General features: G+C 35.0%; 1 protein-coding gene across 1 annotated transcript in view; it reads right to left on the reverse strand.

Moving 5' to 3' along the window:
• Positions 1-17874, reverse strand: part of VWA8 (von Willebrand factor A domain containing 8) — a 194469-nt gene that overhangs the window by 83775 nt on the left and 92820 nt on the right. Inside the window, exons 22-25 of the mRNA XM_074912506.1 lie at positions 5841-5916; positions 5095-5230; positions 3676-3795; positions 1861-2066 (exon numbers count right to left, since the gene is read on the reverse strand). Of these exons, the coding sequence (XP_074768607.1) occupies positions 1861-2066; positions 3676-3795; positions 5095-5230; positions 5841-5916 (538 nt within the window). The remainder of the gene's footprint in view (positions 1-1860; positions 2067-3675; positions 3796-5094; positions 5231-5840; positions 5917-17874) is intronic.

A 17874-nucleotide genomic window follows, 5' to 3' on the forward strand; every position in this document is an offset into this window, starting at 1 on the left:
GTTTATATTCATTGTTTACATTTGGCTACTCCCAGCCTTTTTATTAATCAGATTGAAAAACAAGTTACAGTAAACAAAATGTTGCATCCTTTCAAAAAGACTGGGATCTTGAAAACAAAAGTTACAGAAGAAATCAAAGCTGCAAGTTTGAGATTTATTTGGATATTTACACTTGGCTTTGAAAGAGCTGAAAACTTAGCAGACAGGAAACTTCCCTGCTGATCTGTGCCTTATGTCCAGGTTGAAGTGACCATACTAATCTGATTAAGTGAAGGAGACAGAAGCAGAGAGTAAGTGTCCTCAAAACAATTAGCAATGCAGCTCTTCCAATATTCAATTAGATGCTGTTCACACTCAAAAAAAAAAAAGAATTAAGCACTATATTTCTGCACCAGTTGGTGACAGAAGACAGTGCAACTTCAGGTTACTTGTAGGTAGATGATGAAGGAAAGAACCTATGAAGGAAGGGAGGAACACCCAAAGAGTATGAAGACAGGAAGGAGTTCATTTAATGAAAACCCTAAAGCACCAGCTTTTCAGCAGCACAGCAACTGTTCCTCAAGCCTGTAATTTTTCCACTTTCATGTCAAATGTAACTCTGTGTTTAGAGATCAGCATGTACATGTTCTATCAGTTTGGTAAACTATCAATTGATGAAGGATCCTAACAAACCACTTTGTTCATGTGTTTGGCTAGATTCCTCAGATTTTAGGTCTGAATTTTGTTAATCCTTAGTACAAAGTTATAAAGATAGCGTTATTTGTTCTTTATATTATTAATATCATAGTGGCACCAATTTACTTCGTCTCAGGATCCTGTTACAGGCTACAGATCACAGAGCACAAAAATTTATCCTCCCCAGAAATCTAGATGAATTTAGGATTTTTACAAGTAGTAATTCTAAGATGCAGGATCTAAATATCTGTGTATATGGATGAATGTATGTGAATACCTTCATAAGCACAAACACGAAAGCACCATGCAACCCCGTTACACTATGCAGTGTTAAACATGAGAACAGTAGGTCAAATAATTTGTGAGAAATTATATTCTAATTGTAATAATTACATTAATATTGTCACTAATTTTTTTTTCAATCTAGGATTCAGTAATTCAATAAATAGTCTATAACTTCACAAATTACCGACTTTATGACTGCAAACAGAATAAAATAAAACCACTGCCCCTTCAAAGAACATTAAGATACTTCATATTTTAAACACTGCAGACAAAAAAGTATTCTTCAATTTATAAAGAGAGAAGGCAGGATCAACTGTAATCTTTAAAAAAAAAATCACCATTAAATCAGAATTCACAATTTCACAGTTAAAATGTGTGTAGGAAGCAATCATGGATCCTAAGTACCTGTTTGCTAAGTTGTTATCCACCTAACATTTTCCAGCAGTGCTGTATTACTGTTATGCAGCAGGAACTTGTTTTCCCCCGGGAAATGATTAAAACCAAAAATTTTATAGTGGCATAAAGTGAACAGTTACACTGCCCTGGAAGTATTTTATGCTGAATATAGAGTTTTATAATGAATGCTAGTATGAAGATTGCATACTGTATTCACAGTAGGAATGTGATATTTTCTCACACAGTAGAAAAAAAGGCTCTCATAGTGGTTTTATACCTATAAATAGACATATAGAAAAAATATCTGCCTGTGTACATCTGCAATTCTTACCCGCAGACTATCTGAACATGCGAATATGATGATTCCGTCAAAATGCAAAACTTGTCATAAGAATGAAATAAAAAAAGCATGAACTATAATGGCATTTTTTTTCTAAAACCTTCAAGCATTAAAAAATTAGTAGCAATGAACTCAAATTTTGAATGAAATCTGACATACTGTACCTGTAAGTGTTTTACAATATTCACAACTTCTCTAGTTGAATAGGGATAGTTAATAATTCCTTGGTCAGCTAAGCTCCTGAGTTCTCCAAAAGCAGCCACCAATTTCTGAAGAATAGGCTCTGGAACATCAGGACCGTATTGTCTAAGCATAGCCAGTTCAGACTGTGGTTTGGGATTATCAACAGCATGGCAACTAAAAATGTCCCCTAATAAGAAAAAAAGGCATAGAGTTAAGTAATTTATAAAAAAATAGCATCACAACAGCCCTTTTAAATTTCATACATCACCTTAAATGGAAAATCAATGGCTCAAGAGGATGCTGAGTACCTGCTTGTTAAAAGAAGACAAAAACTACTTTGAAAAATGTGAAGGACAAACTCGTGACAAAAAATATCAAGGTTCCTGGAAACATGGAGATCTCTCCTGTCATTCTAATGAAGATGACCACAAAGGAGAAATTGACTTCAAGAAGAAACACAAGTCAAATGAATGCAGAAAAAAAGAAAAGAAAAAAAGACTAACAGGTTGAATGGGATCAATTTGTGAACAGCTTCAAAATACCACAGGATGCAGGGAAATCTTGACATGCAGGAATGCCCTAATGCAAACCTAGTGGAGAGGTCTAGAGGAAATACCAGTTTTATCTTTTCTCTCTGCCTGTCTTGAAGTATGGTAAGAAATATGGCAAGATACTGAAACATCTTGAGGCAACGTAGCTGTGTGAATTTCAGATCCAATGAGTCTTTGACACAGAATGCCCATTCACTGGGAACTACATCTACCATGCAATACAGAATTTGGTTTGTACCTGCTTTTCAGTACATTATTATTTCTTGCAGAATAAGCATTATGGTCAAGGCTTACAGGTAACAACAGGTAAATTAAGGTGCCTGCACATAAATGTCTAGGCTAACACAGGTAACACAGTCAGTGGAGTCTGGGGGGTATTCAGTTCACAGCACTGGTGTCACACTGCCAAAGCCTTGCCAGAGGCTCACTTAGGCTAATGCTGAACTCTACAGGCAAATGAATTCTTCAACACTTGCTCCTAAGCAACGTAAATTCTTGCTTTTGCTGTGAGATGAAGCTGTGTGGAATCTTGGGTGATACACAGGATTTTTAGAACCTACCAGCAGCTTTCTGAAATGAGGCTGCTGTTATTAAAAGAAAATGTGATGTGAAATTTGGACGGCTTTACCTGAAACTAGGATGAATTCTATATCTGGTTAAATATATATATTTCAAAAAGGCCTATCACACATGGCCACATGCATGGGGAGGCTAACGAGGAGTAAGAAGCATGTAGCATAGTGCTAACACTAAAACACACAGTAGCCTCCACTGCTGAGAGGAAAGAACCATCCACCAAGCTCCCATCTCTTGTACTGAAGAGGATACCACCTGGCTGTTTGATATGGGGAAAAAAGAAATGGTGAGCAATTCTGTTAATCATCAATGTCAGGTATTAAGCTGCTTACAACTCATGTTTTTGCTATATTTGTAAATAATATATGAGCATTAACAAAGATTTCTTATAACGTTGTCTGTCTGCTGAGTTTGACCAAATCCCATAAAACAAAATAGCTGTAACACAGCTGGCCACATATAGCTGTTCTCTTCAGGCTAAGTTTGGGCACTTTCGTTAAGATACGTAAATTTATACAATAGTCTTCAAGCTGAATCTCACTTCTAGTGTCTTATGTGAAACAAAGTATCAATATGTATAAACACCCTTTCTCTTAATGAAATATAATACATAAAGACAGTTATTGTATTCATTTTATTAAAGATCACCATTTAATATGAATCACTTACCTAATGTGCCAAAAAAGTCATTACCCAAGAAAGGAAATCCAGGTCTATTTGCTAGAACTATCATTCTAAAATCGGGATGAATAACTATTACATTTTCTCTCCCCTCTACATGAGCGTGATCTGGAAAAGAAATAAAATTTATTAATTGCATATTTAAGCTCTGTGATTATGAATGAATTAAATGCACATAATTAGTTTTAGAATTCTTCTTAGAAGAATTCTTCTAATCTAATTATGCTGTTCTTAGAATTAGAAGAACAGTTACAAAAAAAGGCTCAGTAACTTCTTAGCACATCATTCAACTATGAGTGTTCTAGGTTTTATTTTAAAGTTTCATAATTTGTTTCATGAAAATTTAACCAAAGCATTTAATTTAAAAAACATGAAAAAGCATCTGCTCTTCTTGAGGTGGGGGCTACATGTCCTGTCTATATTTAATTTCACCAAAATGCTGAATGGTGAATAAAATAATAAAATGTGGTTTTATATAGGTCTGCCATTATCTGATCTGGGAACATGGAACTGAAATTCCTCCTGGTTATTACAAAAATCTGTGAGAAGCCAGAGACACATGATTCCACACATGCGAAGACTTGTTTCTCCAAAATGAGTCAGACTGGCCCTACTTGTTCTCTTGCAGCATGTTTCCAGTGGCATATGATGTTTGGGAATCCTTTTACCTCCTCTAAAAACTTAACAGTAGTAAGTGAGACTGGCTAGCAACGTTTTTACAAAAATGCCCGCCTACAGTTTATGACAAACAAAACTCAAGTGTTGTGCCACACAAGTGCTGAATGATTGCTCCACTCAGCCATTGTTCCCAATATTGTTAAAGAGAAACTAATTACGTACAGTGTCTACTAACATCAAGAGGGCATCTCAAACATGGTCTCTTTAAAAAAATAATGAAAAATATTTAGTTGCTGCAATTCACATGAATTAAATTCCATTAAATTACAAAATACTCTCATCCTGCAGGATATATATTGAAATAATATAAGCATATGCAATATTTGATTAAGTGAAACCCTAAACAATTCAGCCTTAGATATACTAATATCTTCAATTCTAGATCCGATCAAATTATACCCCAACTGTCCAGATGTCCATAACCAAGATTGTAATTTGGTCAGTTAGTTCTTTATTTATTATGGTGAATGAGAAGCAGAGAAGTCAACTTTTGTTTTGTTTGTTTGTTTTTAATTTTTCAGCAAAATTCATGGAATGCTAATTTAAGAAAACCCTTCTGGCTATTGTAAAAGTAATAAATAAAATGACTGTAAATTTTTTAATTCTTAACCTTTTAGCATAAAGTACTTTTTCCATTTCTCTGGGTCTCTACTTAGTAGTGCAATTGCTGAAAACCAGCAACACATTACATTGTACTGTAAATGATCAAAAAGCTTTCTATCTACTTACTGGCAACAATTCGCCTTCCATCTGACAAAACCATTTCCCCACTTTCTACTAAAGTCTTTAAGATACAGGTAACATTTGTTGGTGCTTTGTCTGCCTCATCAATTACCAAAATATGTCCAAACTTCACCGCTTTTACCTAGAAGAGAAAAAAATCAAAACAACACAAGCCCCCAAAAGACTTGCAAGAAACTGCATTACTGATTTCTCAGTCAGTAGTAGTGACATCTCAGTGGCACTGAGACACAAAAGGGACTCAGAACAGGGATAAGCTGTGACCGAACTATAGCAGAGAGGAGGTTGTGCTAGGGAGGGAAGTGAGGAGCCTGAGCATGAACTGGAGTGCTGAGAGAGAAGTGCAAAAGCAGTTTGCATCTAGACTGTCAACATGTAGCTGAAAACTAAAGAATGGCTGCAATAGCTGTTTGGAGTCCAACTTAGCAGGTAGGTGTGAGATGCTACAAAAGAGGAGGAGGAAAATACCACTCCACCAGTTAGAATGTGTCAGGTTAATACTGAACTATTTTCCATACTCATTTTGTGCATGCAGACTCCCAAGACTATCATCTTCTTTGCATGTGGCACAGCAAACATGAGTAAAAGTTAACAAAACGTTACCACACTCACTGACTGTGACATAAATGTATTCAAATCACACGTAATTTTCTTATTCAAAAAGGCAGCATGTTTAACAACTTGTTTTAAATGAAAAACATTTCCAAATATACAATCCAAATGTTACTACTGACCAGTGGTGAATCTTCATATATAATAAGACCATCTTTAACAGAAGGTTGTAGGGTAAGGCTTTGTACAGTGGTATCCCTGAAATGTGGAAAACCAGACAATATTAATTAAATATACACAGGAATTTTAGCTGCAATAAAATACAAAATGAACAAATGAAAAACTGAAGGCTCGCTTTTTCTAAGAGGAAGAAGTATCTTTTTTTTTCTTTAGAATTCTCGAAAAACTTGAACTGAGAACAACGCCCTGCCAGCTTAGGGATCAAAGGTGAGTATCCTTGTCTCTTGACAGGGCTTTCACAGTAGCTCTCAATTTCTCATAAACCCTGGAAACAAAAACACTGAAAAGTGCATCTCTATCTTTTGCATGGAGGCACTTAACTTTCTAGTTAAGCATGCTTAAACTGTCATTTACATGACAAACAGGTGAATCTCCCCAGAATAACCAAACAGGGATTTGCAGTATAGTATCATAGTCAAATCATTAATGTTTTCGTTGCTCTTTTCCACATACAACCAAGAAAAAAAAAAAGACTAAAAATACTTGTGGAATTCTAAAAATCAGTTATTTTTAGCTCTATCTAAACCATACCAGATGGAATAATTTTTACTAGCACTTACTACATTTTATATCACGGACAGTGTAAGCTCTTAGATGGCACAGAGGCTTTATTCTATTTATGTTTTAAGGGCTCAAATGATTTTTTTCAAATTTAAAATAGTGTTAATTAAAATCTGTAATGAGAATATTCCTTAATCTTCACTATTTTCACCTATTTCAACCTCCAATGAAAGTAAGATAAATAAAAACCAGTTGCAATTCAGAAAGGTTCAGCAACAGACATCACCACATTGGATTTACCTATATAAATTATGTCCATAACCCAGGGAAAAACACTCCTGATTGTATGAAATACCTGTCAAAACCTTTGTCAAGATCTGTAAAACCAAACCCATTTATCTTGGGGTTCAGAGGGACCAATGAGCTAAGAAATAATCCAGAGGTGGGAGATGACAGGTCCCCATGACTCCCACAATCTCATGAGCAATGGGATATGCAATTCAAGCTTAGGGCAAGAAGGTTACATAATGCCTTTCCTCCTGTATTTCAAAATTTGGATTAATCTGCATCAGCAGAATGATGGACTATTCACATGACAAATCCATCAGAAAAGACTCATTTACTCTGCTTGCTTGATAGGTAAGACTGGTAACCTTTGCATTGCATGTGAGATTTGATGCAACAAAAATCTCTTACCTTTCACAGCTATGCTGTATAACAAGACTGTTTGCTTAAGCTAAGCTGACTCACTGTTCTAAATACCCACCTTAGTTCTATCTTTAATTTTATAACACCTTGTAAAAACCCAACAATATTCTGATAAGCTCCATGGGTACAGGAAATCAAACACAGTACTATTTGCAGCAAACTATTAAATGGCCAGTTTCCAACTAGTTTTAAACTGACAGCATAACATGCACATTTCCTTTATTTGAAACGGCTGTCAGCAGGATTTCTGTCCCTAACAACGAATAATTTATTATTTAGCTTTAAACTCATGACTGATTTATGCCAGTGTGGCCCATGCACAGGAATAAAGCATAGGGAGGGAAGAGAGATTTTTAATGTTCAGCTACTTCATCTCATCTTTAATTGAGGACGGGAAAGGTTACAAAGCTGAGACTACCTTCACTTCATTTAACCCTGTCAAATGCAGTCTGTCACAAGCAGCAACTCTCCCCAAAACAGTTATATTCATATTGTATTCACTTGCAACATATAGATTTCAAACCACTAAAATAAGCAGTACCATTAATCTATTATTTTAGAAATCCTAACATGGACATAAAAAAGAGCTTCTATTGTAATCCTGCTTATCTATCCACTGCTATGCTGGGCAGAGAAATCAATAATGGATCCAAAAATAACAATAAACCAACAACTTTTCTTTCTTGAACACAGACTATTCAGGGACTAAATTCTTAGACTGTATGTATCAGCCTACCTCCATTACCAGTTATCATTTCTGGTTGAAGCCTATACAGTTGCAGATGTAAAAGAATTATAAATTGTGTAAATCAAACCCTAGAGTATATGAAGGCACAGTCACAAGTTACTAATTAGTCAGAAATAATGAATGCAAAAGTGTTCTAAGTAATTAATCCAAGGAGTAAAGGGGAAGGATTTCTCAAACCCAAACTGTGATTGTTTTAAAGTAATAGAAAGGTGAGAAATGGGAGGATCTAAGGAAAGCGTAGGGCAAGAACAAGGTAAAGGAAGATGAAGCATTACAGGATGCTTTACAGATCATGAATTTGAACTTAACCAATGCATGAAAAAAAATAAAGTGAACAGAGCATGGCAGGAAAGTAAGATCTCTAGTGGTGGTGTGGATGGGCACAGGTGGCATTAGAAAAAAAGACACAAATGTCAACTGTTTTACTGTAACACAAAACAGTATATTTTACTTTTGGTGAACTAGTTAATCCTCTGGCTCTGCAGAGATTACTTACAAACCTCTGATACAGAATACTAACTTGCACTTTGTATTGCCAGCAGCCCACACAAATCCTTAGGATGATCTAATTCTTCATGGAAGACAGAATTGAACATATCTTTGGGGGAAATAAACACTAGAAGAGTTTAAGGTTTACTTAAGCGCCATTATGAAAGTTGCATTAAATCAGAAAAAAATGTAGAAGGTATCAAAATGAAAGAACAATTTACATCCTAAATCTAGCTTCTAACTTTTAAAGAAATTTTATCTGTGGTTCCCTTCTTTCTTCTACTCTGTTGTTATTCAGCCCTAATATTTTAAGGAAATATTTCAGGGGATTTGCAATGTATTATAGAAGCTAAATATACAGCGAAATATGAATTCCGTTGGCTTCATGACATAAGTAAATGCAAAACTCCTGTACTTTCTTAGGCTATTACATTCAGCCATGTATATAAGCATGATTTTGCCAGGGTTAGTACAGATAAATGTTATTTGCCTTTCAGAATTATAAGTTATGCAACTGGATGTCATTATTTTTTGTTCCTCAGAAACCTCAGAAACACAGTGAAGAATGTTAAAAATAATTTGCCTCCACAGGGATTTTTTCCTTCTTAAATTTCCAGTTTGTAATGAATTATGTAAATGTAAAGACACTGAAATATAGAATAATAAAAATACGGTAAGTCTGAAATATTTCTGAACAATACGGTATGCAGATTTTCCTAAATGTGTCTGGCACTCAAAACATTAGACTGAAGAATTTCACTTCTACAGGGAAGGAAATAAAAACTGTAATTCACGTTCACTTAATAATATTAGCATTTTAATATTAACCAGACTCTTAACAAAAAGACATGAATATCAAAACCTCCTAATTTCATCACATTTGACACCCAAGATGAAAACAATTCTGACACAAAGAAGCAAGACTGTGGGAATGTAGAAGCAAGTGAGAAAAGCTGTCTGACATACTGTCAATCCTACTCAACTAAACTGATTTGTCTTCTCCTGATTGTAAAAGAAAAATATGAAAAGCTTGCTAATGTCTTTCTTAAGAACGCTGTTATATTTTTATCAAGCAAGCCATTCTCACAAGCTCTCCATAAAAAAAAAAAAAAATAAATCTGCTGCTGAAACTCTGCAACTATTCTGACAGTACCACTCAATCTCAATTCATAGAATTCATAGTAGGACTTCCAAAAATTCTTTTGATGATTTTTTGTTTATTAGTTCACATCATTACCTTTTATTTATTTTTTGCTACTAGTGCAGTGCATTGTTTACCCTAAAGGCAGTTCTGTGTGAGGTCTACAGACTTACTTGAGCATATTAGTCAGTGATAGATACTATCTCTTTGACAGCAATGCCTTCTTTCTGGGGAACAACTGTGAGATGTGGCAGGAGAAATTTCTATCAACCACAGAGACTTTCAGTCCATTCTGTACCTGTCAATCTTCAAGATTTACCCAAATTCTATTAACTGAATTTTAAAAAGTACTGCAAAAAGAGAGGAGAGAAACTGCACCTGATACTTATTTTGTTGCTTAGAATAGAATTCTTCTCTACACAAATCCAATCAATGAGTTCAGCATTTATTATTCCATTCATGGAAGACAGAAACTTTCTTCAAGGCTCTTTTCACATGAATATTTGGAGTTGTTTGGAAATGCTGAATATCTCTATCAACAGACCCTGAAACAGGGCAGGATGGGAGGCAAGATGGAAAGAAAGCAAATCTCCAAGCATTCTGCATGTCCTGTGGTGAGACACAGGAGCTGAAACTAGCCAGGAAGAAAAATTAAGGAACAAAGGAGAACGATGTTCCTCTTCAGAAATTTGTGATAGTTCATCTGGAGTTTCACCTGGCTGAAAGATGCTTCTTTGGAGAAATGAAACCAATGCATGCAATTCTTCATTCTAAATGTTAATTCTGTCTATATGACACATCTGCAAATATTCACCGTATGTTTTGACACTTGGCCTCCCCAGAACATTGAAATGTAAACACCAAAACAGAATTTGATCACTGTATAGGTATACTCGTTATCATCTAACTTAAGAAAAGGAAAAGGTATTCCAGTGCTTTATTTTAAGACTTGAGTCCCCAAGGAGGCTCATGCCCAAATACAGGACACAGTGTCAGGACCTCAGTTAATGTTATTCCATATTCAGTGGAATTATTCCATCTTGACAAGTGCTGAAGAATACTGTTGTGGCTTTTGTGTGTACTTACACTGAGGTTGAAAGGGTAAGAAAGTATCTATGGAAGGCAACCTTGGGTTTTAAGGTTTGGTGCTCATAGTAACAAGCTTAGATAAACCAGATTCAGGTTTGGTCTTTCTCTTATTCTCCAAATGGAACTTTATGGTAGTTGAAAGGAAAAATCAGAGGCATGGAATATATACTCTAATAATTGTTGTTCTTTATTTCTCTGATATATCTAGCTCTCTAAATACCTATGTACATAGAGATGGATATATAACTTCTCAACTACATTTCAATCAGACATGGATATGTCCATCTGCTGTGACCTGATTTTAAGAGTATTTGAAAACTAATTAGGCCAAGGGCCATCTGAAGCTGTTAATTGGTTAGCTAATCCACTCATGGATTATTTTAATGAACAGTAGGCGATCTTAACACAGAAGTCTGCACGGCTTTGACATTTGCAAATGAATTTCTTTAGCCAACCTATCATACAGCCATTGCATTTCATAATCTGACCACTATGTTAAGGAAATTCTGAAATATCTGAAAAGCCAAACAGCTTTTCTCTGTTAAAATGACACTGTAAAGCCTTTTTGACTTATCTATACACACTGTTAATTACATCTCTGGATTTTTTTTTCTGCTAGGCCATTACAGCTACTCAGCAGGACATGTATTGGTTTAAAATCCAAGAAATTATTTGGAGTATAAAGGTACTCATTACTCAGCATGACTGCAGGTGGCAGAACAAAGGCCAAAGGAAATTATATGTTTAATTCAAGTTATATGCTTAAATCAAGTTATAGAATTACTTATATGTGATCCATCTTTCAAAACAAGATGCAATATTTTCACATAATTTGTTATAACAACATAAGAAATTCACTAATCCTAATTATAAAATCCATAAATGAAGAAACATGACACCCTACAGATCCTCTTATTGTATATAAGAATGCATTTCACTGAGTAAACAGCGAGAAAAAGTTACTTCAGCTTTAGGGGACAATGAAACAACAGGGTCTTCTAACCTAAGTTATTTCTCCATAACAGCCACACAGCAGGATACTCAAGCTGATTTCAGTTCCTACACAAAGACAAATGAAGTAGCACTCTCACACCTGGAATCTGACAATAGCAGAGCTAGTCAGCCAGCTTATGAAAAGCTAATGTTGGAAACAGAGACCATTAGCTTGCATGAACTGTTGAAAGCTTTGCACTGCAACTTCATATTGATTGAAAATGTATTTAAGAAAAGGGGAAAAACCAGTAAGAGTAAAAAACTATAAAGACACCTATTATATGCTAGCAAATTCATTCAGTGCTTCACAACATAAATCTTCATAACAAAAAACATGCCATCTTAATTATTTCCAAACCTGAGCTGCATAAAGAATAAAGCACATGCTGTAAGGTTACTGGACAACATTAAAATAAATTATTCTAGACATATACATTCAAGACTCAGAATCATCAGGAAAAATTACCTAACCTTTTATTTCTGGCTGCCAACATACAAATCCACAACACAAACACACCTTCACTGTGTTCAGTGTATTCCTCCAATAAACCAGTGCAGCTTAAGACCACTTGCTTCAACAACAGAGATAGCTTTCCTTGGTTATTCATTTTTAAAAACAGACCTGCAGAGCTATATCAGCATTAAAATTGTTTTACGTGGACCTATATTCTTTCAAGAGACAAATGAAATTCTGAGACCAAGTACACTATAATTCTACAGTATCAGGTGCTCATCTGGGTCTTGGGCAAAGGAAGTTATTGCTTCTGAAACAACTTTTTAAATTAGAATTTGAAATATCTGAACTCAATAAAGCTGAAAGGCTAGTTTTAAATTATCCCAATAGGGGAAACAGGTAATTAGATTTTACACTGATTATGTGTGCTGAAAAAGAGGGAAAGAAAATTAACATCTAAAGATTAATGGACAGTTTGTAGTTAAGTATTGCTTGTAGGGAAACCATAAGCTCATTTTCCAATCCCAAACCTCTTCATTAATTTGGTTCTTAAAGATCACAGCAAAATTACGTTTATTTTGAAAACGGTAACATATGCAAATTCAGTTTATTTTGGAAGAAAAGATCATCAGATTACCGTAATTTATTGGGGAACTAGAAAAGGCACAACAAAAAATGTAGTAGATTTTTAAAATGAACTGTGTGTGTATCACACTTTCCACACTAGAATAAACACATTAACTTTGACAGGAAGGTGCAATACCATACGTAAATTCTTTGAAAGGAAATGTAGCATTAGGAAAAACAGAATAACATAAGGTAGTGTTACATCTTCCAAAAAATAGTAAGATTATCAGATAACAAATATAATTTCTATATTAGCATTCTGTTGACAGCGGTGAAGTGTCAAATTTACAGCAAAACTGAATAGCTTTAGCATATATGTTAATGCCTAGAGAAGTGGAAAACAAGTTATCTTAACTTGAAAGTAAAGATATCACATGGAGAACTAAGACTAAATACAGCTAATTTAAGGGCATAAATCCTTTTATTATCATGCTAAAGAATAAAACTTCCTACATTGTCTATTTTCATGAAAAGGCATCAAACCATATTTATTAGCAGTTCTAACTTTTTCGACCTTACAGAGAACAACCATATAAAGATTCATATTCTCTTTTTTGACAATAAGCTAATATCCTATAAGGTTATTTTCTTGATACACAGAAGGAGAACACTTCAAGAGAGCTAAGTTCCATATCTTCTGCAGATTCACTGAGTCTCTGAGCAGCAGCAAATGCTTTCATAATCCATCAATAAATTATTGATGTAGATTACACTGCAGTCTACTCATCAAAAGCTTCTATTTCTGTAAGCAACAGCAATGTTCTTACACAACTAAATAACTGCAGATCTACATACTGAAGACTTCAGAGTTGAGGCTGATAAGTTTTACTTATCACGACTTCAGTGGCTGCATTTGCAGTAGATCAGAGGGGGTCTGGTTCTCCCACTAGTATAATCAAGTTCCCATCACAAGGGAAAGGATCAGTCCTTTTCATCCCTGAACATTTTGAATTGTGTAGAGGAGCACCTGTGATGACACTCTGAAGAGCAGATGGTGAGATGCAGTTTTTGCACTTCCTATGGCTGATCTATGGTGGAGACAGCATAAAACCAGAAAATATCGCAAGAGAAATTTTTGCTCATTATTTACAGTCATAATGATAAATAAGTGTTCTAGAAGTTATCAAATTTACACAATCTAATCTATCTAATTACACAAAAAGTTCTCATTTTTCTTGTTCTGAAAACAATGATGAGTCAGAAGCTGTTTCTTAGTTACCTCAACTTTAAAAACCAGTACATACTGACACATTTGGACATCAGCTAAGGACAGTGAAAATGCTCTCCCCACATGGAACAATCACTGCTGGATTATCTAATTTTATGAAGATAAAATAGCAAACTAATTTTAAACTTCCCCTCCCCGTACTGAACAATTTTGATTTAGCAAGGCATGTTACTACAACATACCCAGCATAAGAGCTAGCTGGGGTCATTCACCTGCTACCTTGCAGAAACTGTTGGTGAATCACAGAGTGGTTGAGCTTGGAAGGGGCCTCTGGAGGTCATCTGGTCAACCCCCCTGCTCAAGAAGAACCACCTAGAACCAAAGTGCCCAGGACCATGTCCAGACAGCTTCTGCATATTTCAAAAATCAAGGAGTATAATGTACACTAAACTTTAAAGAAAAGGTACTGACACAGAAAAATTAAAATTGTGCCTTCCTAAACAAAGCACATGTGCTGTTTGAAACAGAGACATTCTTTCCACAATTAATTTTTCTTAAATCTCTGACTACCCAAGACAGAGAGGGTTTTGTTTGCTGTCAGAGCTATTAAGAGCACAACTCATGATGGCAGATAATAATTTCAGAGGATTCCTGTTGGCAGTTGCTCTTTTTGGCCAATCCAACCCCAGGAGAACAGGGGTCTCGGCTTTCACAGATCTTGAGTTGACACTACGTTCTCCCCAGTAGTTTTCCAGTTCTCTTTAGTTGCCTAAATTAAGATTTCAGATGAGAATAAACTGCATGTAAATATTTTTTCCATTTTTTTAAGCTCATGTATTAAAGACTAGAAGTGTATTTTAATGAAAGCTGAGATCAGATAACATCATATGACTCAAAAACTTGATGTATGTATTAATCCAAATATCTTTAGCATGTAAAACCTAGTGCCTCATTTATACTAGCAGAAACTACTACAAAAAGTGAGTCACTGAATTTTACATATTCCTAGACAGAACCTAAGCTTTTAGGAAACTTTTCTATTAGAAGTCTCTTCACAATCCAAAAAAAAAAAAAAAGCAAGCATCATAAATGAGGCTTGCATTAGAATCAAAAGGATAAATACTGTAGTTCTGTAATCTGTAGTCTACACAAAACCAGTAACTTCAAGGAGGATAAATCATTGTCATCAAAATTTATAAAATAGCTTGTCAGTATGACTTAATTCCAAATAGATGCAAACCTGAATGTTTAAATGTCAGGTAAAGGACATTTTACTCCATCAAAATCATTCTTTGAGCAATTAGTTACTAATTTGATGATAAGAGAAGTAAAATTAATCTTTTTTTCTTTGATCATATCAAAGGAGCCAGCAGTCTGAAGTCCATGATACTTTCTTCTCACATTCTTATGCAGGGGAGCTGGGAACTTTCATTTTTGTATGTATCTATTGCTCTCATCAGTGCTAAGAAGGATTTTACAGTCTTAACAGGGCACATGTTCTTTCCTGAATCTTCTCTAAAGCTTTAATTTTTTTTTCTTCATTTAGTGGAATCTTCTTGGTCCAAGAGACTTCATAATTTAAAGCAAGATATTATCAGTTTCCATGAAAATATTTTTCCTCATTCAATGAAATTTGTTTTACAGACCCACAGTTTACCAAATTTAACTTCAGATTTTTGTATAGAACCATTGGTAATTTTTTTTTTCACATCACTCACATGAGAGACAGCAAAAGAAGTAACAGCAAGGTTCCTAAAATGATGAGGCTTTCCAGGGTTCATGCTTTAGGTGCAACACAAATAGCTGACTCTACGTTACATTTATTTGGAGAACATCAAAGCTTCTAAGAAAATCAGCCAGTATGTGTTTAATTTCTATACAGACCTCTCATTGGCCTATGACTGCACAGGCATCATAGCTTTTCCCTTTTCTAGCAGCATGATGAATGCACACTCAAGGTGAAAGCAGTAAAACCTTGAAATTTTATATTAGGCAAGGTAGCACTATTGTTTGTTCTGTAACATGCAGCTGGTGTCCTGGGTACACAAAATAGAGACAACCATCCCAGAAGGGTAAACAAAATTTAGGATTTCTCAGCTAAAAGTCTTGTAGGAAAGGAGTGACTGGGAAATCCTGGCAGATGAAAGTTCTTCCTTAACATGGAAAAGCAGCAAGATGTTTCTTAAGCATGGTCCTAGGGACAGGCTGTGCAGAGCCTATGCCAAATCACCCGTTTCAGAAAAAGTCCTATAACCCCACAATTAATACAATGAGAGAATAGGGCAACTCCTGATCATCTTCTGATATCAGGAAGTATGCAAGAGGAAGCAGCCAACTTTTTCAATAATTTATAAGTAAATATTTTTCTTGAATTTAATCACAGCTTCCTTCCAGTTACAATTTTTGTTTTTATGGTCCCAAAATAACTTTTAACACTTAACAATTTCAAGATTATAAAACTTTTCAATAAGGTGCTGTAAGAAAGGTTAAGAGACAGGATTTATAACCTCCACAAGCAATCAAAACCTTAAGGTCAGGCTGACCCTTGCCATGTGAATCAGTGGTAGAGCAAGTAAATACAGATGTCAGAAAGGATGTTTGAGGAAAAGCACTCTATTTTTTCCTGTACTCTATCTACTCTCTTCATCTGGAAGTATAAGACATAGAATGTGAGATTTAAAAATTACTCCTGGTAATAGCTCATTGCTTCCAAGGGAAATATCCCCTGAATGTCATTGGACATACATAGTGTTAGACTGGCAAAACTCCTTATACGATTTCATCAAGACAGTAAAAACAAAACAAAACAAAAAAAACACAAACCAAAAAAACCCCCATCCTAACCAAACAATTAAAACCCAAAACCAAGCCAGCAATTTTAGTTCTTTCACATTCCTGTTTGTTGGCAAAAGGGGTGAGGTATTCTTCTATACATGTACATCAATTACAATGCATAACAAACTTTACTATACTACATCACAGCATATTTCCCCCCTATTTACCTCACAAGCTATTCACAAGAAAGTAAACATTTCTGGAATAGCTTCATGATTTTGGCACTTAAATATCACTAAAAAAACTGTTTTTGAAAAATTACAATTAGATTCATAAATCAGAATACTTCTGAAATTTAGTCTAATTACTTTTATCTATTATTTATTCACTACTTTTATTTATTACATAACACTACATTTTTGTAAAGTTCATCATTATATTGACTTTAAAGCTCTTCTTACAGGTCTTCATTATATGAATTTTAAAGGCCTTCTTAGCTTTCCACTTCAGCAGTTTCTTCTCTGACTACACCTTAATTATAGCCACAGACAAGGATATTTTATAGTTAAGGATATATCTCTTTACTCCAGAACAGTTGCAACACCCATTCTGTACTGGCATTATTATACATACATGCATATTACGTGTTTTATAGATAATTATATGAAGTGACAGTTAACATGGATGAATTAAAGAATTCATGATGCCATCATCAGCCATTTTCTGACAGATTCACTACTTCACTAGAAACTCAAAGCCTCAGGATATGCAGCTGACAAGTGCACACTCATTTCAGAGAGACTATTTGAGGTGGAACTAGAGAGTCTGCAACCAAATTGCAAGGACTAATGAGGTACCACCTGTCAGACACATTTCTGAAAGGGCAGAGAGTGTCCACCTTCATCTGACACTGAACTGCCTCCACATTTTTCATGAAGAAAGCATTAATATTATTCCTTTCCCTTACAAGATAATCAACTAAAATGCATTCTTTGAATGTTCAGTTTCTCAAGATCTGTAATTCAGATATAGAAGCACCATTAAAAGTATGATATTTAGAAGTACTTTCCTGTTGGCATGCTTAATGGTATTGATGGTAACTAGCTAGGAAATCTGCAGAAACACCCAGGGCTATCAAAGATGAGGTGCACATTCTAGCATATTTTTTAATAATATACATCAATGCCATAAGCTACTGACTGCATATCTATCCACAAAATATCTAAAAGCTTAGTAATTAACTGGTTTGGGGTTTTTTGTGTATCTGCTCTTATTGTGTTTTG

Source organism: Athene noctua, chromosome 1 (genome assembly GCF_965140245.1).
Source record: "Athene noctua chromosome 1, bAthNoc1.hap1.1, whole genome shotgun sequence".
Taxonomy (NCBI): Eukaryota; Metazoa; Chordata; class Aves; order Strigiformes; family Strigidae; genus Athene; species Athene noctua.